This window comes from Papaver somniferum, unplaced genomic scaffold (genome assembly GCF_003573695.1).
Source record: "Papaver somniferum cultivar HN1 unplaced genomic scaffold, ASM357369v1 unplaced-scaffold_81, whole genome shotgun sequence".
Classification (NCBI taxonomy): Eukaryota; Viridiplantae; Streptophyta; class Magnoliopsida; order Ranunculales; family Papaveraceae; genus Papaver; species Papaver somniferum.
This window is the reverse complement of record NW_020651082.1, coordinates 6699616-6723824: the sequence shown is the minus strand read 5'-3', so window position 1 is coordinate 6723824 and position 24209 is coordinate 6699616. Positions and strand designations below refer to the sequence as shown.

The 24209-nt window shown below is 37.5% G+C and overlaps 2 protein-coding genes across 5 annotated transcripts; one reads left to right on the top strand and one right to left on the bottom strand.

The window, feature by feature from the left end:
• Nucleotides 1-14351: 14351 nt before the first annotated feature.
• LOC113345377 (protein NRT1/ PTR FAMILY 5.10-like) lies at nt 14352-18154 on the top strand. Of its 2 annotated transcripts, XM_026589147.1 has the most exons (5): nt 14352-14892; nt 14987-15052; nt 15183-16358; nt 16393-16765; nt 16897-18154. In XM_026589147.1, exons 4-5 carry the CDS (start codon nt 16397-16399, stop codon nt 18112-18114), a joined length of 1587 nt encoding a protein of 528 aa, XP_026444932.1. In that variant the 5' UTR covers nt 14352-14892; nt 14987-15052; nt 15183-16358; nt 16393-16396; the 3' UTR covers nt 18115-18154. The 2 variants fall into 2 exon arrangements, with proteins under 2 accessions (XP_026444932.1, XP_026444933.1); XM_026589148.1 differs by having other exon boundaries at nt 14990-15052; nt 15183-16765.
• LOC113345376 (ABC transporter C family member 10-like) lies at nt 18005-23199 on the bottom strand. Of its 3 annotated transcripts, XM_026589145.1 has the most exons (11): nt 21522-23175; nt 21115-21435; nt 20889-20975; nt 20193-20780; nt 19934-20098; nt 19560-19854; nt 19262-19476; nt 18870-19175; nt 18698-18761; nt 18368-18607; nt 18005-18257 (listed from the first exon to the last, which is right to left on the bottom strand). In XM_026589145.1, exons 1-11 carry the CDS (start codon nt 22887-22889, stop codon nt 18148-18150), a joined length of 3759 nt encoding a protein of 1252 aa, XP_026444930.1. In that variant the 5' UTR covers nt 22890-23175; the 3' UTR covers nt 18005-18147. The 3 variants fall into 3 exon arrangements, with proteins under 3 accessions (XP_026444930.1, XP_026444929.1, XP_026444931.1); XM_026589144.1 differs by having other exon boundaries at nt 18368-18761; nt 21522-23185; XM_026589146.1 differs by lacking the exons at nt 18005-18257; nt 18698-18761 and having other exon boundaries at nt 18396-18607; nt 21522-23199.
• Between the last annotated feature and the right edge of the window lie 1010 nt (nt 23200-24209).

Genomic DNA, 24209 nt, shown 5'->3' with positions numbered 1-24209 from the left:
AGAAGATAATTATTGGTTTTCTTTTTTTTTAGTTTTAACACTAAATTGATTTCGGTAAAGAATCGGTACCATCAAAAAAATGGATCCGGTTATTTAAACCCGTATATCCGGACAAAAAAATAAGAAAAACAGTACACATTAGTGTCATTTTCTTATCTTTCCACTAGGCTGTCCTACGGAGACTATCAGACAATTCAGTGCATCTTAGGCTGTGTTTGATAACAAGGAAAGGAAACGGTTCCATGTAACGTGTTTCCGTGGAATTAATTTTCTGGGGAGGTAAGAAACTTTTCATGGAATTGAGTTTAAATTATATTTTAGGCCACGTTTTTTTACAATTTCATGGAAATAATTTTTTGATCAAACGACGAAAAATATGTTATTTCCATGGAAAGATGACTAATTCCATGGAATTAATTCCTATCAAACACAGCCTTAATTTGTCCTCGCGTTTTTAGGGGCCACCCGAAAGGATTTAGGGGCCATCAATTTATACCCAGCCAAAGACTCTAGTTAAGGGGTACCCTATATGATATTGAAGTTACATAAATGCCCTTCTGGTAAAACTGTATAAAAACCAAATCAAAAACAATTCTACTCATTTCAACTCTTCTTCTTCCAGTTTCATATTATCTTCCGATTGTGGAAGAAAAAAAAAACTTTCCCTCGTTCAACCGAAACATCGCCGCAAATCGTAAAATCAAAACATCGTCGATTCGTTTATAAAACAATGGATAAGAGAAATGAAACCCACAGACCTAGAACCGAAAATGTTGCTCGGGGTATCGATCCAAAGATTGGGATTTTAGCAAGAAATAAAGAAATTTTTGCTGCAAATGAAGAAGAACGCGAAGAAGAAGTACCCGGCAATGTAGTCGGTGGTGGCGATTTCGATAGTCAAACACTTCGTCAACTTCAAATGGCCCCAATTAGGTAAGAATCTATCATTTTTGGGGTTTATTTCGCTTTAATTCGACGAATCGAGAAAAAAAATTTCTAGGGTTTTCGGTTATTTATCCAGATTCGGGCGATATTCATGCTCATTTACTTCCGAATGTAGTCGTGTTCTTCATATCTCAAGAACATTGACAGTATTCGGGAGAAAGATTTGATGGTTATCTGCCGAATATTGGTGGCCATATCTTCCTGGATACAAACTGCTAATAATCGGTAGTTTAATGAATTTTTTGGCTCTCGAATATATTTAAGTAGACACACAGTATTCGGAAGTACACTCACTACCGAATGTATATATATTGAAAAAATCCCAAAATTTCTGATATAGGAAAAATCCCATTTTGGGGCCAGTATTTATTCGGAAGACAATATAATGTTTTATATCTCCGATTGTGTAGGATAAAATTTTAGAGTTTCTGAACTCCAGTTGATGAATATTCGGTTGTAAACATGTTTAGTTATATTCCGATTGTTTTTCATTCGGGAAAAATATGTGTCTTCTTACTTCCGAATTTGTTCATTCGGGTTATAGTTGTGCACTTTTTCTTCCGATTGTGTAGGATGAAAAATTTAGAGCTTCTGAACTCCAATTGATGCATATTCGGTTGCAAATATGTTTAGTTAGCTTTCGATTGTTTTGTATTCGGGAACAATATGTGTCTTCGTACGTCCGAATGTGTACATTCGGGTTATATTTCCATATTTTGTCTTCCGATTGTATAGTTTGTAAATATTGTTCCTTTATTTGTTATTTAGACAAAGTCGAGAAGGGAGGAAGAAAGTGACAGCTAGTGCTAGGAGGGAAAGGAGTGCCAAAGATAATTCAAGTGCTCAAGAAAGCTTACAAGAACAAAGCAGTCAACAAGGTGTGCAACCAAGTGTTGAACAAAGTGTAGAACAACAAGGCAGTAAACAAGGGGTGCGACCAAGTGTTGAACAAGACGCTCAACAAAGTGCATGACCAAGTGTTGAACCAGTTGATCCAGTGCCAAGAGTAGAAGAAGAAGGACAACCAAGTGGTACCCAAAAAACCAAAAAAGGAAAAGATGGTGTAAAGAAGGATACTGCTAAGAAAGCATCACATCTTGTCCCTCAGCACTTGAAGAAGAAGGGTATTCCAGCAGGCACAATCCTTGGGCTACCAGCGGATGGAGGAAAATTGCTATTTGGATACAAAGACTCATGGGCCAAAGAAATATACGAAACCAAGGTAATAAAATTACTATTTTTAATTAATGTATTGTCTATGTGTTATATCGTAATATTTGTATTAAGGACTTTTTTATGTACTTTAATAGGATCATCAAGATGCGGTCCGTCTACTCAAACCTACCGTCGCACCAACAAAAATGCTTGCGTGGCCTTTATCCGGTGAATGTGAAAGGTTCAAGTCAATTGTTGCCAACTCGGGGTTAGCTAATGCCGCCGAGAATTCATTGTTGGAACATGATCGTGTGGCCATATCGGCGTTCGCGGAGAGAATGTATCCTGAGGCCGATACTTTCCATATGCCGTTTGGGGAGATGACGATTACCCCGGATGATGTTGTGCAGATTCTTAACCTTCCCGACCAAGGCACAACTGTGAAGTTTAACTACAGAAAGCAGTTAAGTTGGGCACAACTTTATGCTCTAACTAAAAAGTGCTTAGGTTGGGATGAAGAGACAACAACAACAGAGTTTAGGAGGCATGCAAGTTACAGAACAAGACAGATCAACATTACAGCTTTGATGAATATGTTCCGAGGCACCTTGGAGAAGGAAAAGAATGGAACGTTAACTGATGAGCAAGTGAATCACGCTGCCACTGCATATCTCCTTTGTGTATTGGGATGTGTCATATTCCCCAATACTTCTGGCAACCGGATCGACGCCAACCTTATACAACTTTTGGATCCTCTCCATGAAGTCGGTGACTATTCTTGGGGCACGACATGCCTAGCATTCTTGATGGAAGAGTTGAGAAAGGCTTCGAGGCTAGGAACCTTCCAAGTTGCCGGGAACGTGGCTCTATTGCAGGTTTTTTCTTTAACTCTATAACTCACTCTATAGTTATTCGGTAGACAATACATATGATGCATATTCATAACTCCAAAGGACGCATATTCGGTAGGAAATGATCCATCTCTTTTTCCGAATGTTTGTTATTCGGTGGATAGGTACTTAGTTTTATTTCCGATTATATATAATCGGAAATATTCTTTTGATATTAGAACCGAATATACAAGCCAGAAAAACTATAGGTTACTGAACTCCAAATGACGCATATTCGGTAGGAAATGATCCATCTATTTTTCTTAATGTTTGTTATTCGGTGGCTAGGTACTTAGTTTTATTTCCGATTATATATAATCGGAAATATTCATTTGATATTAGAGCCGAATATACAGGCCAGAAAAACTATAGGTTACTGAACTCCAAATGACGCATACTCGGTAGGAAATGATCCATCTCTATTTCCGAATGTTGGGTATTCGGTGGATAGGTACTTAGTTTTATTTCCGATTATATATAATCGGAAATATTCTTTTGATATTACTACCGAATATACAGGCCAGAAAAACTATAGGTTACTGAACTCCAAATGACGCATATTCGTTAGGAAATGATCCATATCTATTTCCGAATGTTGGGTATTCGGTGGATAGGTACTCAGTTTTATTTCCGATTATATATAATCGGAAATAATGTTTGGAAATTACTACCGAATATACACAATCTATTTACTAAAACTTGGTTTCTTATGTATATAGGCATGGATCTATGACCACTTCCCTATCCTGAAGTTGGCCGGAGAGAACCCAGGGTGGTGCAAAGGTACTCCTAGAGGAACAAAGTATATATTTGAAGACAACCGTTCTAGGACAAAAGAGCAGCAGTTGATTCGCATGAGGGAGATTTTGGACCAATTGAAGGCCTCATACGTATGCTTTGATCCATACAAGGAAGATCGAGCCAGTGGGCATATAAATGTTCAGTCGGACTTGTCCCTTTATTTTGGACCATTGTGGCACCCCACAGGATATGTGATGTATAACCCCTCTAGGGTGATGCGACAACACGGGTATATACAACATCAACCTGTGGAGAAAATGGGGGATTACTACAAATTTGAGTTGGAGTTGTGCTCTTCTAGTGGTGATAATCTCACGATTGTTCACACGGGCCCACCTACTGTTCTTGATAACTGGTATAAGAGGAATGACTTCATTATCGACACTGGTAGACGAACCACCCGAGGTGATGAAAATTCTCCAGACTATATGAGTTGGTATAACAAGGTATCACATCATTTGGTTATCCGTGAAATCAAATCCAACACTACTGCGGCGGGTTCAAGTTATAATTGTATCATCAAAGACAAACCAGCTGGTTATGATAGACTGGTGCGTGTTCTTATATTTTTGTTCATTTTATATTATTCCTATAAATCTTAGGTAATTACCTTTTGATGTTATGTCATTACGTATAAAAAACAGGTGAACAGGTTCAAGCGTGTTTCCAAAATGTTAACTGCATGCCTGAAGAGCGGAGATCCCATGCCAGCTGAGAAGATCAAAGAGGCTAGAGATCTAGTTGATAATATGGATAACGAAGATTATGCTTCCCAGTTTGGGGAGAAAGTCACGAAGAGGCATCCGCCCAAGGTGGCAGTATCAAAGACGGGTAAAAGAACTCGAGCTTCATCGAGCGCTGAAGCTGCTCCAACTGAAGGTGCTCAAACCCGTGGTCGTGCAGGACTGGGAGGTAGTCACGGTCGTAAAGTAAAGAAGAGCAGATAAATGACAATGATTTTTGTTGTACATTCGGAAGTTTGGGTAACTAAGTTAGACAAGTTCAAATGACAATGATTTGTGTGGTACATTCGGAAGTTTTGGTAACTAAGTTAACTTCCTATTATTTCAATTTCAAAATTTGAAAAGTATCAGTTTTTCCCAAATTCTGATTTTTGGGCCATCGTACATTCGAGACTTTACAAAAAAAATTATCCTCCGAATATTACAAGTTCAAAACAAACCATGCCATGGCTCTAGGTGGTTCCAAGGGCCAATATAGAAGGTTAGACAGCCCATATTCGAAAGTTTTGGTAACTAAGTTAACTTCCGATTATTTCAATTTCAAAATTTGAAAAGTACCAGTTTTTACCAAATTCTGATTTTTGGGTATCGTACATTCGGTACTTTACAAAAAAAATTATCCTCCGAATATTACAAGTTCAAAACAAACCATGCCATGGCTCTAGGTGGTTCCAAGGGCCAATATAGAAGGTTAGACAGCCCATATTCGGAAGTTTTGGTAACTAAGTTAACTTCCGATTATTTCAATTTCAAAATTTGAAAAGTATCAATTTTTCCCAAATTCTGATTTTTGGGCCATCGTACATTCGGGACTTTACAAAAAAAATTATCCTCTGAATATTACAAGTTCAAAACAAACCATGCCATGGTCTAGGTGGTTCCAAGGGCCAATATAGAAGGTTAGACAGCCCATATTCGGAAGTTTTGGTAACTAAGTTAACTTCCGATTATTTCAATTTCAAAATTTGAAAAGTATCAGTTTTTCCCAAATTCTGATTTTTGGGCCATCGTACATTCGGGACTTTACAAAAACATTATCCTCCGAATATTACAAGTTCAAAACAAACCATACCATGGCTCTAGGTGGTTCCAAGGGCCAATATAGAAGGTTAGACAGCCCATATTCGGAAGTTTTGGTAACTAAGTTAACTTCCGATTATTTCAATTTCAAAATTTGAAAAGTAGCAGTTTTTCCCAAATTCTGATTTTTGGGCCATCGTACATTCGGGACTTTACAAAAAAAATTATCCTCCGAATAATATAGTCGTGTTTAGAAATACCAACTTAATCGGTAGATAAAAATTTAAGTTTGCCACCGAATGTCTTATTCGGGGGGAATACGTGTATCGTTAGCAACCGATTGTAGTGCATCATTGATACGGAACCTCAACGGCCATATTTTCAGAAACCTCAGCGGTCATATTTTCAAAAATTAGATCCGTTGGAACTCTAATCTATATAAGGAGGGTAACCCCTCTCAGTTATTATTGAGTAAAAAATCGGAATGAAAAACCTTTTCAATGACAAGTCCATCATCAATCGACAACATACTTCGAAGATGCAAGCGAACAACTACATCAATTGCAGCAATGGAAGAAGAAATACAAAAAAGGAACAAACAACCCAAAAAAATTAAACCATCGTTAGTGGCAACAGAGGAGGAGGAAGAGGAAATCAAGGCTAAGAAGCGAGGTCAAGAACAATTCCATCATAGAGAAAGATTAAAACAAGTTGAGGAAGAGACCGAATGGATAAAATTTATTACATTGTGAATGATCTACCCAAAGAACAGCAGGACGATCGTACATGTTGGGTTAACGTTTCATTGGGTCCTTTTGTTGGTAAATACAAGAAGCCACGCCACAATTATGAAACATCCCATGTTTCTTCAAGGGTGCACCATGTTATAAAATTGTGCACCGAGTACAACCGTATTCTTGCTAGGCACAAAGACGACAGGTTTGCGGCACAAGATGCTTATTCCAAGTGGAGAGGAGAGTCGTTTCTACATTTCGAATCCGCGTTGATTGTTGCATCTCGGACTGGGAAAAAAGAATAACATGTGATGTTTGAGTGTTGTAAATTCAAATTTTTAATATTAATCGGCGGTTTGATAAAATATGGAATTCCCGAATATGATTAATCTTATTGAAGTGTTATAATACTGTTGTTCTGATTACATAGTTTCAAAAAAAATTATAGCCGTGCCTCGAAAAAAAACGATCAAACATCGTCATCATCCGAGGGGATCAATTCGAGTAACTCAGCGGGAAAGTTGTTGTCCATAAAACGATCCCAATCAACCATGTTGGACTCATATTGTTTCACCCAATCCTTGCAATGGTTCATCGGGAAGTAATCGTGCCACTTACTCAACGGAGGTAACGGACAATCTTTCTTTACTCTTAAACCGATAAAATGCATTTCATTCACAAATGCCATTACGATTCTTCTATCTTTAACCGACTCGTCGCAAGCCGTTCTTGTGGGTGCAAACGTCATGCTAAGTCCATACATAGGAGGAACAAAGAAATGTACCACGCAATTCAAAACGTCCGCTAGGAGATATCCAAATTTAGGCATTGTCATCCAATACTTGGATCCGATTGTCTTCAATCCCTTTCGGCACTTCACACGCGCAACTAAGTCTTTGAACTCTTGTTCTTTGTCGTATCTATCTCCTCGCCTCATCATCTCCATATAAAAACCCTTGTCCTTCACTAGTTGTACCGCCATCTTATTTCTTAAATATTGGCATTGGGTGACATCTTCGATATCCGCCTCTCTAAAGTAACCCATTTGTTCCGTAGCAACATGAAACCCACAATTTCCATCCCCATCAACCTCGTCGGTCGACAAAACAAATGGAATGATAAGTGGAGGGAGTTGTTCCAAATACTCTTTGTATATTGTATATGTGGATCGATTTGGTATTCCATTAAGATCTCTAGGGTAACGAAGAGTACCTTTGTCCTCTTTTATAGTAATAATTTCCATTGGTTGGGTTTGTTGCGAGGCGTTCATTTGCTCAACAACTTCTTCAACAACATTGGGTTGACTTAATTGAGAAGGATCTGTAGAGATCTTTGGCCTTACTTGTCGGGTGGTTGGTCCACTTTGATCATTTCTTGGACGACCTCTTTTCTTAGGTTCCGGCTCATCTTCAAATTCGGCTTCCGAACGCTCGTGCCTAGACAATATTCTTTTATTAGACAAATACTCCTTCAACTCTTTTCTTTGGATAGTCCTCGACACTTTGGTGTTCGGCCTACCGGTGTTCTTTTGCTTAATAGGTTCATCAACCTCCCTTAAACAAGGGTGAAGGGATTCCTCCAAATTATGCATCAATATTTGCTTTTTTGGTGCCGTTTGATATAGCGTAACGCTCGGCTATTCGTGCACACAATTCCGCCTCCAAGAAAGACGGACCATCAACTACCGGGGTGTTCGGAGTGAAATTTAATTGCTTCCAAAATGGGTGAATATCATCGATGTCAATCACTTCAACATACCTACCCAACTTATGACGACACGGGAGTCCAATACCTATCATATCCTTGCAAACACAAACAGTATTCTCGTCATCATAAGTTTTATATAACTTCAATTGTTTCATCATGCGATTTATTGCGCATCTTGAAACTTTATGAACAACTCCCCTTAGAAGAAATTTTTCCTTAATATGTTCCATCGGGAATTGGTGTACACTAAATTGCATACATTTCCTAATCTTTACGAGATCACGATTGGTGAATTCATGGATTGCTTCTTGGATCGATACAACTCCATTTTGACTACCAATTAGTATTTTCTTTAGTCGACCATGAGACCCCTCCGTAATGCTTGTCGCCTCGTTCTTGAAGTTACGATATTCATATGTCCATGCAAACACAAACCTCTCCTTAATCGTTAACCATTGTTTTTTACAATACTCAACCGGTTTTGGGTAGTCCGTGCCGTATTCATCCTCAAATTTCTTCAAGTTACATTCGTAAATTTCCTCGGTCATCGACCAAACGATTTTGTCCCATGCTTTCATGAACATTTTCCAAATAATTCCATCCTCCTTCCACTTTTCTTCAAATAGCCTATCCTCTTCCTTACGCTCATCCACGGTTAATTTACTAATGCGCTCATCCTCTTCCTTTGACCTCTTGGTACCCTTCCTTGGTCTTTTAGCTTGGAAATGATAATGTCAATTGGTTTTGAGATTGCATTGAATGTGCCACGTACATTGCAAGTTTTGGGCTTCCGGAAACACTACCGCTATTGCATGCATTAAGGCTTGATCGTTATCCATTACAATAACCCTTGGAAAATTATCACCGTTATAAATGGACCTCAACGTCTCCAACATCCAAATGAAACTCACATTGTTCTCATGATCCATTAAACCCCATGCAATCGTAAACGTGTTTTTGTCCGAAGTATGGCAAGCAATGATCAACAACGGCATGTTATACTTGTTTGTCTTATAAGTAGCATCTATCAAAAAAATTTGATGAAAGCATTGAGCCAATTGGATCGTTTCGGGATGTGCCAAGAAAATACGAACCACTATACGATCCTTTTCTTCCCTTCTCAAGGTGTAGCCGTGTAACTCTGCTAACCACTCCGATTGTTGCATGACCGTTCTACCATCCCATTCAGTCCTTTTGATCGTAGATAGGGCCGACTTAATTGTAGACAAAGAAGACAAGTTTTCGGGGTCGTCCGCCTTTATTTTACTTAAGATCGCACTCGCTTTTTGGATCCGCATAGACCTCACCGTCTGCATTTGATGTGGTTTTAACTTGGCAACCATTACATGTCCAATTAAATCCAACGGATCATCATGGTTGTGACAACCGTTATCAACTTTATACATTTTATACTCTTTACCTTTACTACCATCGGGCTTATAGAAGACAATCTTAAATGGGCATCCTATCTTCTTGGTATTGCTTCGATATTTCTTATTCGTCTTCCGTACGTACTTACTATTCTTTCCCTCGTGACTCTTTCGCGTCCCACCTCGCTCACAAATCATTTCAAATCGAGTGTCACTAACATGATTATTTTGAACTATCACGCACATGTTATCTTTTGCCTTGTTCATAAGCCATTCCTTTGCCTCCTTCTTACTTTCAAATGTCTAAACGTGCATAAAACAAAACAAATCTAATAAGCATAACCATTTAACATATAAATTTTGAAAAAAAGAAGAAAGTAGTAATGAGTATACCAAATCATTTGCATAGTATAGGGAAGTGTCGGGCCTCAAATAGAAATCATCAACAAACTCTTCAACGACCTGCATATGAAAGCAACAAATTATTATACAATAATCGGAGGTTATTAAATAAGTCAAACTTCCGAATATTCTATATTCGGAATCCTATCGGTTACCCAAAACACCCGATTTATGCAAATGAATGTACACAGTTTACTGAGTGCAAAAAATGATATAATCGGAAGCTAAAATATATAGTAAACCAGCCGAATATAAATAACCGGGAGATAACTTTAATCGATAAACATCCGATTTTCAAGTTTTCGGAAATTTTATTTTGAGGCCACTGTTATATTCGGCAGTCAAATAATGTTAAACTATTACCGATTGTAAAGGATAAGAATACTGAGTTTTGAAATTTTCTGAGGAATTCGTTTTTGGGGCCATTCGGGGGTAAATAACTCTACATAACTACCGAATGTAGATATTTTTGGAAAACCAGTTTGGGATTTTTTCTCATATTCGGCAGTAAACTAGTATCTTGGAACTACCGAATATACATATTTGGTACTTAGTGTGTTATATTCGTAAGTTTATTCTAGAAATTATCTACCGAATCTGGGTAGTTCATGGCATTCAATGCATGCAATAATCGGTTTTTCTTGTTTACAAAATCACACAAACGCATGCAAATCGAGTATTTGAGTTTCTTAACACAATACCTGTGTTTTACATGCATCGTTAGCTTCAATATTAGGCGATTCTCCATTTCTTCCATGAAAGGGTCGTCTAGGTTTTCCTCTCCACAAAAGTTTGGATCATTCAACATATACCCCAAATCGTCTTCTCTAAACGGTCGTGAACCCTCAACATTTTGTTCTTCGCCATGATTCTCACCTTCTTCTTCATATCCATCCATTTTTGTAGTGATAAAATGGGTTTTCCCTTTTTTCCTTCACCTTCTTCTCTATGACTCTAACAACTCAAAAATGAAAAAGAAATGGAAAAAATAAAACAGAAATCATTCTAATACTGCACCGACTACAATCGGAAGTCTGGGAAATATTTTGGCTTCCGATTGCAATCGGAGGATAACAATGTTATCATATCCTCCGAATATAGGGTAATTTCGCCATTACGAATTACGCGACATAAGGGCTGGCTACATTTTCCCTTTGGGTGACCTTTTTTGTTTTATTGTTGGCCCCTAAATCCTTTCGAGTGGCCCCTAAAAACGCGAGGTAATATATCTTTAAGATAATACTTCTAAATCTGGAGGTAAAGTTGTTTGAGTGTAAGTGAAATTAACTGGAGGTTGAGGTTAATGCTGAGATGGAGAATTACTTTCTTCATAATAACTATAACTTTGACCAGAAGAAAAATAACTATCATGATAGGTATCTGGAATTTTTTGTGGTTTATAGTTGGAACTATAGCGAGTCTGAAATTTTTTGTGGTTGTAAGGGAGAAGTTGTGATTTTTTTTATTTTATTTTTTGATTAGGATTAGAAGTTTCCTATCGTTTGTTTTTGTGGGAATGCACGACACTTTAATCTGGTATAGTCTCTGTGTAAACAAAACCAAAAGTTTTAGAAGTAGATTTTTTTGGTTGTTTGGTAGAAGACTCACCAGCCTGTTTTGGTTGGATACCAAGGAAATCCAGTTAAGAGTGCAGGAAGTTCATCTAGTTTAGATAATCTTCCATTGATAGTTTCAATATCAAAAGAGATTTTATTGACCCTTGTCTCTAAGGAATCAGTCATTGAAAAGAAAGTCTGAAAAGCTAGAGATTGAAAAAAAAAATCTTTTTCTTTTTTGTTTTAGGTTTTTAATGTTGCGGAAGCGAAAACATGATCTAGTTAAGCAAAAACAAAAATCTAAACTACTGTCAAGTGATACCAACTAGTGTAGAATTTATAATATGAATGCAATACGGAGATTGCAGAAGGTGCGAAGAGAGTAAAAAGGATGTGAAAACATAAAATTAAAGAAAATAAAGATGTTTAAAACGAAGAAGAAAATAAGATTGCAAGAAGATAATCTTTAAGTCTTAATGATAAATAATTAATGTGTCTAAACTTGAAACGAGACTCGACTTAAGTAGGCTTGACATAGCCGACTTGACAACTAAAATAAGGAAGAAGGAGTTGAACCAACTTAGGTAATAAGTGTTTAACTAAAAATGGAACTCTTAAATACTATATTAGGAAATAAGAAGAACCTAAGCTTGTGCTGTAAGACATTGTGCACGTTGTACGGCATCATATCCTCTCCTGGGAGCTCCTAATAATATTGTTGATGTTGCTACTCCTTGAATGAGTTTAGCTTGTTCATTTCAAACTGTTAATGTCAGAGTTGATTGTTCCAGTACTTCCTCATCGTCTACTTCTGTTATTTCAGCTAAGAATACTTACGACATTGGAAGTTATGTTTGATGTGAATGATTCTACTATTGAGCTTGTTGATGCAGTTTGATACTTCCTTTTTCTACTTCTGACATTGCTATTAGTTCTTTGTGGCTACGGGAATTATTGTTATTTTTATCTACTTCATCATTTGTTGCGTAGCTTGTTTGTTGCATCAACTATTTTTGTGCACTCTACACTTTGTCTACAAGCTTGGTCAGCTGAGGTCATGCACATGTGTTTGTTTACCATAACAGTTAGTCTTTGGGATCCTTCCGTCGAATGTTTCTACTATTATCACTACTTCTCAAGGGCTTACTTGATTACCAAATGGATCAGCAATATATGCACAAGATAAGTTGTTAATTACTTCACCTTAAGCCTCTGCTGCTGCTTCTTTTTCTAGTAATGATGGGGTTATTCTCCAAGTTGCTGTCAGAGTTGGTGGTTTAACTTCATAACCTGTTATTGTTTCATCATTTGCTGGTTCTGCAACTTGTATTGTTGCTCCTAATATTGCTGATGTTTTTGTTGTCGTAGCATAGATTCTCTAGTGTTTGTCTCTCATTCTGATTCTCTTTGTCAGTTTGAGAGGGTGTAATGACTATTTGTTTGGTTTGTCACACTGCTTGTTGTTTGTTGTAACCTTGAGACATTTATGTCTTTTCTTATTCTCTTCTCTAGTCGAGGGGGTGTAATGTTTTTCACTTGTTTCCAAGTTATTACTGTGTTGTGCAAGTAATAGCTTGTGGGGGGTGTATTAGGATATATAGTCAGTCTGTTGACTATTGTCATGGTCATGTTATGCACATGTGTGTGTAGATCGAGTGAGTCTTATAAATAGTCACTTGTCAATTTGAGTCTGTACTGAATAATTTCTGTAAATAGATTTCAATTCAAGGGTTTTCTCAACAAGTATAACCGAATTTATAATTATTTGGATGACAAATCATCTAAAATTTTCATATATTCAAGTTCCCGTAGATCAAAATAAGTCTTATCATATGACTAAAAATTATTCCGTCTCATGTCGTGCTACTACAGCACGAGTTATTTCTCGTGAACATATATAAAGGGAGTATTAGTGATATTATTAGAAAAGTGAAGAAATAAAATTGGGATTATTATCTCAATGTAGTTCAATATGGAGTTTTTATGTATAGGTAAACTTTTGTGTGATAGGTATGGTTGAATTTTGTATTTTACACCACTTTACGTTTTTATTTTGGATTTTAATTCTTCACAATAATATTACAGCAACCACATTCATTTTTATATTTATTTTTAATAGAAAATACTCGTTCTTGAATTGAATTCTTAAAATTATATTAATTCGGTGAGCTCTCTCTCTTCTTACTCTCTTCCTCTTCCCTTTCTTAAAAAAAAAAACCTAGAGCCGTTTTGCTCAGATTTGGTTCTTTTGGACCAGATCTGAGCAGGGATTCATTTTCTTTTAAAGTTTTGGTAGTAGGTAATTGAATAAGATGTTTTTACATCGTTTTTTTGTGTTTTTTCGTCGTTGTGGGGCGAGTTCTTCAAATTTCAATGGTTAGTTCGTGGCTTGCTATTCTTGATTCAAAAACATCGACAATTCATCATGACATCGCTCTGAATCGGGATCCGTATTTGTGTGGATCGGCAAATTTATGTGCAAAGTACTCATTTGTATTAAGAGCATCTCTTATCGAAGAAGAATACAATCAGATTAAACGGTTGGATTTTATTTCCGGCTATACCATTATCTCCCTTGTATATAGTTTTTTTGGATATATTTGTTGTTTATCGCTCTTTCTCTTCGCGGTCATGTAAGCGAACATGTAATCACGATTTTGTTTTGAATGAATTCAAGTATGTTCATTGTCAAAAAAAAAAAAAAAAAAAAAATAGATCACCCCTAAACAGGTTGTCATTGTAGACCAAAATATAAGGCCAAATCAGATCCACCCAAAATGGCACGCTGCCGTTTTGACAATACACGAACTTTCTTTACGGCTCGTCCTTCCGAACAAATGGTTTTTGGTGCGCCTTAAGTAGCATCCTTGCTGATTGTTGCCAACAATGAACCTTGATCTGAGATTTTTAGGACTGAATCGTGTCATGTAGCTATATGAGTCCCGTTGACCTTGACTTCCATTGACCGAACTTACTATTTAACACAACCACCAAACAAGAATCCTAAAACCTAATCCTTTTTCTTCTCCATCTCCTCATCTAACTCTCTTTCCCTCAAGAACGCCGCCATAACCCTGAACCAACAATGGCATGTAGATCTACGATAGGTGGTTTCGTATGGGAATGTGGGGAAGAACAAGAACCCTTTTGAATGGATCGCATGATGTTATTTCCTCTCAGGTAAGATTCACTGTTATCCGAAGCCAACAGATGTTTAGCCATGTTCTACAAACTGGTTAACGGGTTTCAGCTGTTAAGAAAAATGATGGTGATACCATTGGTACAATGGTACTCAACCTGAGAGTGTTGAAGAATATAATGTAGCATCTTCAGACTTTAGGTACATATATATTAGGGGAGAACACATTCAGAAAATGATGGCGGCTGACAATTACATCATGTGAAATTCTTAGAGTTCAAGATGATGAATGTTTCAAAATGACCAACTCGTTCCTACTCAAAGATTTGATGATTGGAACTCGGCTAGAAAGTGAAAGAATGGCTAAGTGATGGTGTTTTGATGGTAATTGGAACTCAGGTAGAAAGTGAAAGAATGGCTACAGCTCAAGGTAACTCATTTGTGTGTTTTGTTTCATTCCTATTAACATTTGAATCAAAGCTACCTAATTTAATTCATGTTTTAATGGTTCTTTAATTACACAGTAGGTCACGAAATTCAGTGGTGAGGAGCTTTCTAGAATTTTTCCTCCTAACAGCTAATGAAATTTGGTATGCTAAAACACAACATTGAGTTTGTATGGTTTTGGTCCACTGTTTAATGATGCCCCCCTTTGTATTGAATGTGACCATATACTTGGTTCTCAGTATTGATTGTGAACAACTGCACTTTGTTGTGCAGAGATGCTGCTGAGATGGGGTGTTACTATTTTGGATTGGCATTAGTGCTTATCCCAAGTAAATCACTTTGGATCAGCCGTGGCAATGCTTAGGGTTGCTAGTGCAGAACGATTTAGATGATCAGCCGTGGAAATGCCTCAAGAACATGCATTAACTTAGCTAGGGAAAAAGACTGGTTAACTTTACATTTTCTTCTTCACAATAGCTGGTACTTTGTTGCTGTGAACTTCTTCTGTTCTTTCTTTTGCTGCGCTTGGCTGGGTTTAAAGAGATGTGAGATACTGCAGCTATCATTGCACTGACTAGTTATACCAATTTAGTCAGTAATTGTGAAGAAATTGGTCTATGATGTATGCTTATGTTTAGTTATAGTAACCGTGTGGGTTTGACAGGAGTTTGTATCAGCAACAATTTATGGGTTTTGTTGTTACAGTTAGCTGTTTTCTTTTTTTCTTTTGTGGAGGAAATTATTGTCATATTTCTTCTGTTTTCTTTCCAGAAGTTCATTTTACACTAACACTCACATCTTCCTCTGCATTAGTGTTCACAATTTTAATGAAAAAAAAGTAGAGTAATTCAGGAATCATCTTTTTAATCTCTCTTGATATGCAATAACTCAACTCTCTCACCATTAATGGCGAAAACTATCTTCATCCATTTCTGAGTCTGATCCCTAATGAAATCAATTGAACCAACGGACTTAAGACGAGAACTGAGAAGATCCCGCCACTACCATAAGTTGACTCGGAAATAAGAGTAGTAGTTTTTTTAGACGTAATTTTGTTGCAGGGTTTAAGCCTGGAATTGACTGTGCCATTTTCAATCAAGGTTTTTGGTGGAGAAGAGAATTATTGGTTGTTGTTTTTTAGTTTTAACACTAAATTGATTTCGGTAAAGAATCGGTACCATCAAAAAATGGATCCGGTTACTTAAGCCCGTATACCCGAAGAAGAAGAAAAACGGTACATATTGGTGTCATTTTCTTATCTTCCCACTAGGCTGTCCTACGGAGACAATCAGACAAATTAGTACATCTTAATTTATCCTTAAGATAATACTTCTCGATTTGACATTTCAAGAATAATAATTTTGTGGCGCGGTGGGATCATCTGCTGCACTCATTCAACGTTAATCTCAGAAGATTTTCAGAGACACCGGAAGATAATTAATTAGCAAGTTTTTTTTTTTTTTTTGATCGGTTAATTAGCAAGTTTCATGGCGATTGCATCTGCTGATGATTATGATCATGAACCATTGCTATTCACTGATCATACTTATATTCAAGGTATGGTGAATTACAAAGGAGATAAGATCAAGAACAATAATAATGAGTTTGGTGGATGGAATTCGGCTTCTCGAGTAATCGTAATTGGTGGCTTAGAATCATTCATCTTACATGGAATGTCTTCCAACTTGATTAGTATCTTAACTATGCAATTAGGACAGTCTACGGCAACAGCTGCGCAGAATATCAATGCTTGGACTGGTTTCATATATATGCTTCCAGTACTAATTGCATACGTTAGTGATGCATATCTTGGCAGATTCCGTGCCATCTTGTTCTCTGTGATCATCTATGTTTTGGTAAATTTCACACGAGCTCTCTTTCTTGCTCTTAATATCTGCAGGATAGATGGATTCTGTGTGGTTGTTCAGAGGCCGCAAGATCCCTGTCTTTGTCCTAATACATTTTTCGAAATTATTATTTGTGGCAGGGGCTTGGGATGTTAACTCTATGCACTTCACAATTGACTGTCTGTTCTGATAATGCCGTGGAAGACAACCTTTTGTGCTCTTCCCCATCTACTTTCCAAGTAATCTTCTTTTTCTCTTCACTGTATCTAACTGGAATTGGGAGTGCTGGATACAAGACCTGCGTACCAGCTTTCGGTGCAGACCAATTTGACAAACTAAACTCTAATGAATCCAAGTCCAACAGTTCATTCTTTAATTGGTGGATGTTCGGACAATCCGTTGGATCATGCACTTCTCACTTGATTTTGAACTATATCCAAGATAATTTGGGTTGGGGTCTTGCATCTGGAATTTCATCCATTCTAATGGTTATTGCTCTACTTGTTATCATGTCTGGAATAAAATCCTACCGCTACACTCTGAAAAAAGATGCAGATGAAGTGAACCCATTTAACATACAGGGATCAAGGAAATCCGGGACATCGTCTAATATTAGTAAGGTTGAAGATGTAAAGGCTGTACTGCGGTTGGTTCCGGTATGGATTATATGTTTGATATACCCACTAGTGCACGCTCAAGTGCACACCTTCTTTATTAAGCAAGGGAGCATTATGGACAGATCGATAGGACCAGACTTTCAGATACCCTCAGCTTCAATTCAGATCTTTTATAGTATATCCATCATGCTGTTTGCGGCATCATACGACCGTATCTTCGTTCCAATTACTCAAACTTTTACTGGAATTTCTAACGGCATAACTACACTTCAGAGAATTGGTGTTGGCATATTTATTTCTACCATAACAATGGTTGTAGCAGGTATAGTGGAGGATAGAAGGCTTAAAATTGCTCAAGAGTTTGGATTAACTGGTGATCCAAAAGCAACAGTTCCTATGGTTGTCTGGTGGTTGATTCCGCAATATGTCTTGTCAGGTCTTGCTCTTGTATTCGCCGCTGTCGGTTTACAAGAATTTTTCTATGATCAAGTTCCCAATGGGCTAAGGAGTGTGGGTCTGTCCCTGTACTGCACCATGTTTGGCTTAGGAGATTTCCTCAGTGTCTTCCTTATATCAGTCATTCAGAAGGTAACTAGTGCAGGTGGTCAGCATGGATGGATAGCAACCAACATAAATCAGGCGCATTTAGATTACTTTTATTGGTTTCTAGCTGCACTTAGTGTAATAGAACTGGTTGCATTCTTATGTTTCTCAAAGTCATATGCATATAAACCAATGTAAAATCGCCCTTAGAAATCTATGGATAAGATTTCATTATGAATGTGCAGAGTTGATGTGTGACCAGTATTCCTTTACAAGCTCCCCAAACAATGATCCCTCTTCATTCATCAGTTTCGTTGGTTCATCGTATTCCACTATCTTTCCTGCAGATATTAAAAGAGCACACTGTTGTTAGACGGAATAAGAACACAAGAAGTGTAATGAATTCTAATATTTGGGTTTCTTATCTGCCAAGAGTATGTACAAAACTCACCGTCACCGATTGCAAGCACCATTGTACTGTCCATCACGGTTGGTATCCTATGAGCTACTGTGATGACTGTGCAACTCTCGAACTCAGTACGGATGGTTCTCTGAAGTATAGAATCTGTTGCATTGTCAATTGAAGCAGTAGCTTCATCAAGCACCAGTATCTGACTTCTCTTCAAAAGAGCTCGACCCAAGCAAAATAGTTGCCGCTGTCCCATGCTCCAGTTTCCACCATCTTGTTCAACTGCACAATATATTACAAGTTGCATATAAGAGAAAGGATCAGAAAAAAAAAAAAAGAGAGCTGATGATGGTGATACTGTAAATCGCTTACCTAGACTACATAAACCCTCTTTTTTCTCTTGTACTGTGTCTCGAAGTTGACATTTATCGAGAACCTTAACACATTTATGAATTATCATTAGATTAGCGGTGTAGCCGATCCATAAACATGCAATTCTTCCAGGTACTAACAAAAAAACATGCAGAGATAGCAGAAAACATACCTCCCAAATTTCATGGTCACTATGTTGAGACAGTGGATCCAAATTGTATCTCACAGTTCCTTTAAAGAGAGTAGGATCTTGAGGTATAATCCCCAACCGCGTTCTTAAATCATGCAGTCCAATTGTTGAGATGTCAGTGCCGTCTATGACAATTCTCCCTCCGAATGGTTCAACTATACGAAACAAAGCACTTATCAGAGTTGTTTTCCCGCTGCCAGTTCTGCCAACAATTCCAATCTTGTGCCCTCCTTCAAATGTGCAGGTAATCCCTTGAAGAACAAAAGGAGTATCAGCCCTGTACCTTATCTGCTTGGATCATCAAAAATCTTAGTATATTAATCTTCTTCATACAAGTCTCCTGCAAAGTTATTGACAGACTTCGCGTAGTTTACCTTTAAATCCTGAAACTCAACTCTACCCACAGCAGGCCAACTTGGTGCAGGCCGATTTCCTTCTATGACTTCCTGAGCTTCGCTAGGAATGTTCATGTACTGGCTTAGCCTTTCCACTGAAATAATGTTATTTGCTAATGCACACTGGTTTTGAGTTGAGAACACAAGAGACATATTCAACGAGAGACCATAAGACAATGCCATTCCGATGAACCCTGCCATATCATAAGATTGGTAATCAAAAAGTCCATTAGTCAAATCAAAGGAACAGGATTGGCCGAGTTCCCTCTATGCTTACCTGAACTAAAAGTTCCTCGAGGAAGCAAAACCATTAGTAGCGCCGAGGAACAAAGAACAATGACTGACAGTGTTTCCAAACGTTGGATGAACCACTCATTTGCGGAATAAATGTAAAAAGAAGGACTAGCATTTTTGTCAATGAGCTCAAGATTTCGAAGAAAGAATCGTTCTTCATTTTTAAAAGCTCTAATTGTCATTGCTCCTGTTATGGACTCCCCAAGATGATTTGCTATCATAGACTTGGTTGTTCCATTAATTCGCATGAACTCTTTTGCTGAAGCCGAATAGTATCCCTGTTGAGCAAAAATACATTTTCAACTTATCAATGTATTCCTTACAGGATTGCTTAGGAAGAAAAGTTTTGTACTTCACCTGCAAGTATATCACCGAGAATGCCATTGGTATGCAAACAAACACGACTTGCCAGGTAATGACAGTCAGTACTCCAAGAGTGATATAAAAATTAGCTGTAACCACGATAACATGTATGAAAATGAATCCGAGATCGAGGTCTACTGTACTTAGATCAGAGGAGACCTATGGAAGAAATGCTAATTAGCCTGGGTTAATTCTCTCAAAAAAAAAATCTACAGTCCATTTACTGCAACAATAAGTGAGTGCATGCACTTACCCGGCTTAGTAATCTGCCCAGAGGAGTCGACTCATAAAAAGAAATTGGTGAACGGAAAAGAGAGTCTAGTAAGTGAGAGAATAAGGACTTCGATGAATGCATACTCAAAGCAACCGCAGAAAAACATCTAACAAGCAAAAAGAATATCGAGATGCATCCAATTGCAAAGTACACTAGTACTAATCGCAGTTTGCTGACATGAGAGTTCTGAAGGTTAGAAGCCATCCAGTAGTTCTGCAGTATTTGGCAAGCAAAAAAAAAGAGTTGCGGAACAGTTGATGAACACAAGTAAAAGAAGCCTTTCTTTCCATTCAGATATTGTAAGTACGGCTTCCAGCCCGTGTTTCCAGTTTCTCGTTCTTCTTTCCTTATTAACTGATGTCCTGCTGATTCTTTAGTTTCTTTGTCTCGGTAGATTTTACCGGCATCTCTTGCAGAGATTCCATTTCTTTGCGAAGAATCAACCTTAGTGAGCCTTTCATTTCCCGCTGTATCTTTATGTGCATTGACAAGGTCATAAAATACTGAACTTGAAGCTAGTAGCGTATGATATGGAGATGCATGTTGGATTTCACCATCTGACATCAGCTATCAAGCCGATAAGAGAGTATAATTCATCAAACTTTCAGTCATATAGAGAAGCAAGACTTACAATTCGACATAAGCAGTTTAATGGGATTTTAGTTACAAACTGACCAGAACATAATCGGCAGTAGGAAGAAAATCAACTTGATGAGTTACAAGTAACACTGTCTTTCCAGCAAGAGCTCCCATAACGTATTCCTGCAGAAAACCAATTTAGCATGCAAAATAATTTGCAGTGAAAAAGATTTACAGTGGTGATGTCACTGTAGTACTTGAAACTCGTCAGCACCAACTTCTTTACCGATGAAAAAAAAGAGAGAAAGATTTATAGTCTCACATTAAATAAGCTCGTAGCAGTATGAGCATCAACCGCACTAAATGGGTCGTCCAGTAGATATACATCAGCATCCTGATAGAGTGCACGAGCTAGTTGAATCCGTTGCTTCTGCCCACCACTCAGATTGATTCCTCTTTCTCCTATTTCAGTGAGATCGCCATATGGTAGCATTTCAAGATCCTTAAGCAGTGAACATCTTTCCAGTACTTCTTGGTATCTTTTCTCATCCAAGCTGCACCCAAACAAAATATTTTCTTGTATACTTCCTGACTGTATCCATGCCTTTTGAGAAACATAGGCCGTCTTTCCGTAAACTTGAATCTGCAGATCGAATTTCGAAATCTGACATTTTAAGTGTTGAACTCAAGAAATGAAAGAAATGGGGTTTGCGTGTAACAAGAACTTACCGTTCCTTTTATGTTCGGTACCTCTCCAAGAATTGCAGCTAAAAGTGTTGATTTACCCGCACCAACCTCTCCACATATAGCCACTTTCTCACCAGGCTTAACCAATAAATTTATGTTTCTCAGAGTGTATTTTACAGGACTCTCTGCCCATGAGAAATTAGCGGATTCGATAAATATGGAATGCTTGAGTTGCTGCTCTTCATCATTTCCTTTGTGCCTGACCTTGTCACTCTCCAACTCCGGCGCTGCGAGAAATTTTTCGATCCGTTCAAATGAAACTTTTGCTTGAATTACAACTCCAATAAGATCAGGAAATAATCTAATTGGGTCTTGCACGATACGTAAAGTTGCTATAAATGTGAACACGTTACTAGGATTCAAAGGAACCTTGAGAAAGTAACAAGCCCAGAAGGTGGCAGCAGCTACCATGACAGGTGATACCCAGAAGAGGAAACCGTTGAACGCTTTCTGATAATGCATAGGTGACAACCGTTTGTACTCATCATTTCTCAATCTTTCGATAACATTTTTGAAATGAATCTCCCAAGCATACAACTTCAAGATTTTCATGTTCACCAAAGCTTCGGATATCGCCTTTAGTCTTCTATCCTGTGCCCCCATAAGCTTTCTCTGATACTTGGTTTGAAGTTTTGCCACAGGAATGTTCACCAGCACAGTAAGTATTATGACAGCCAAAGCTGCAAGCGTCGCAAGACCCACAGCACGAACAAGAATCGCCAAGCCTAGACAAACTTGGAGGGCTAGTGTCCATATCTGATGAAACCAGTAAGAAAACTCTCCAATTCTATACGCATCAACCGTTACATAACTAATAATCTCGCTGGCTGAGTTTGTTGTTTTAGCAGAACTGGAAAGTTTGAATTGCTTCTTGTAAATAGCTGCTGAGAGTAACGATCTTATCTGAATACCCGTAATTCTACTACGAAAATACCATTGACGTTGCGACAACGATTCTAACAATTTGGAGAAGAACAGTAGTCCGGCTAAAACATAACCTTCATGTTTAAAATCTTCTTTGCCTTCTGCAACTTTAATGAAAGCACTAAGAAACAATGGACCGGAAGATAGAATGATTATCTTGAGTAATGCGAATAAACCCGAAACGACGATCTCTTTCCAGTAACAATGAACAATTGCCCACAAAACTGACTTCGGTTGTCGTTGTTGTTGTTGCATGAATAACACGTAACAAGTGCTTGCTCTGTCTGAATTTCTTAACATGGGTATATCATCATCTTCAAGATTTTTGTGTTTACCTTTCTTTATCAATGGATTTAACCACCAAAATGATAATCTACTAAGTAACCCAGCTTTAACAAAAGGTGTTTCAGTCTTAGAATCATTCATGATCTCAGAAACATAGGAAAAACAGAGCAAACAGACCAAATTAATTACTCTCTTTATATCTCTCTCTCTCTCTAAAAAAAAAGCATGCAAATTCTTATATGGGGAACCAACTAAGTAAAGGCAAATAATAAATAACAAGACAAATCATAGTTTTTTTTTTTTTCTTTCGGGCATGGGGAGCCAACAAATGGGTGCAACCATAACTAGCTTTGCCCCTTGTTATTATTACTAAAGATAAGGAAGATATCACTTTATCCTTGATTGGCAAAAGAGACTATGCGAAGAATCTTCTTTCATTAAGAGAATTACCTGCGTACAGGAAAGTGTAATACGTGTACAGGAAAACATATATTATTCGGCTTTCCTTTTGTAAAGATTTGATTGATTGTTTGTTGGCTAACCAAACCACTGGGTGCATAGTAGTTGATATAATACATCATTATAGTTATGTGTTGGTATTAATGCATATACAGTAAGCCTAAAAAGCCTCTTTTTCCATCTTTGCGTCTTCCTTTTTAAAGTTTAATGTGTGGCTAACTGTGTTCGCCCCTTTTGTTACAGGTTGCTTTTCCTTTCTAGTCGTTTGCCGGTTTTGGTGTATTGCCTTTGTGATGGTTGCATCCAAATTTCACATGAAAAATGGTCCAGTCCTCCTGATACCTACAGATATATCATTGTCATTTAAAGCTATTCATTACTACTTTCGTTCAAGCCATGGATACAATTTGTACTTTATTTATTGAGTTGTCAGATCTTTTGCAATTCTCTTTTCTCCATAAGTCAAGTGCATGTGATCAACGTGTAAAAGCCGTGTCTAGCTAGCTCACCTTGAGGCACCATGTAGTCAAATTTTAGCCAGAGTAGTTTTACAGGCAATCTATTTTTAGGATTTTTTCCTGTGAGTTTCTTTTTGAAACGTAACATAATCTAAGCTATGAATATTGCAGAAGCCACATACATGCTCATAAGTCTAGCTCAGCCATGTATAAATCTTTTTTTATGATTAATTAGCTCCAATGACATTAACGTTCTCAAACATATTCATATTCGTATCGATAGAGAAAATCTAAGCTCACTTTTTGGCACCCACCAAGAGTGTTGTATATTTCAAGTGGAACTTGATTACAGTCACTTTTAAAGCTTGAAAAGCCTTGAAACAAATTAGATATCAAATACTTCTTAATTATGCTAATTCTTTAACTTAAAGAATGTTATCTTATTTGTTTGTGATTATATCCTAGTTAATATTTCTTGCTTTTTAGCATCCAAGTGATTCTATGACCAAAACCACACAAACAACTAAAAGATTATTTTCATGAT

Bases quoted from the DNA above. Each gene is read 5' to 3' on its own strand.
- LOC113345376 (XM_026589144.1), bottom strand. From the start codon at position 22,889: ATGAATGATTCTAAGACTGAAACACCTTTTGTTAAAGCTGGGTTACTT. The intron at 20,976-21,114 runs GTGAGACTATAA...GGTTTTCTGCAG, and splicing joins CTGCTACGAGCTTATTTAAT to GAATACGTTATGGGAGCTCT. The intron at 20,781-20,888 runs GTCAGTTTGTAA...TCGGCTTGATAG, and splicing joins CTACTGCCGATTATGTTCTG to CTGATGTCAGATGGTGAAAT.
- LOC113345377 (XM_026589148.1), top strand. From the start codon at position 16,397: ATGGCGATTGCATCTGCTGATGATTATGATCATGAACCATTGCTATTC. The intron at 16,766-16,896 runs GTAAATTTCACA...TATTTGTGGCAG, and splicing joins CTGTGATCATCTATGTTTTG to GGGCTTGGGATGTTAACTCT.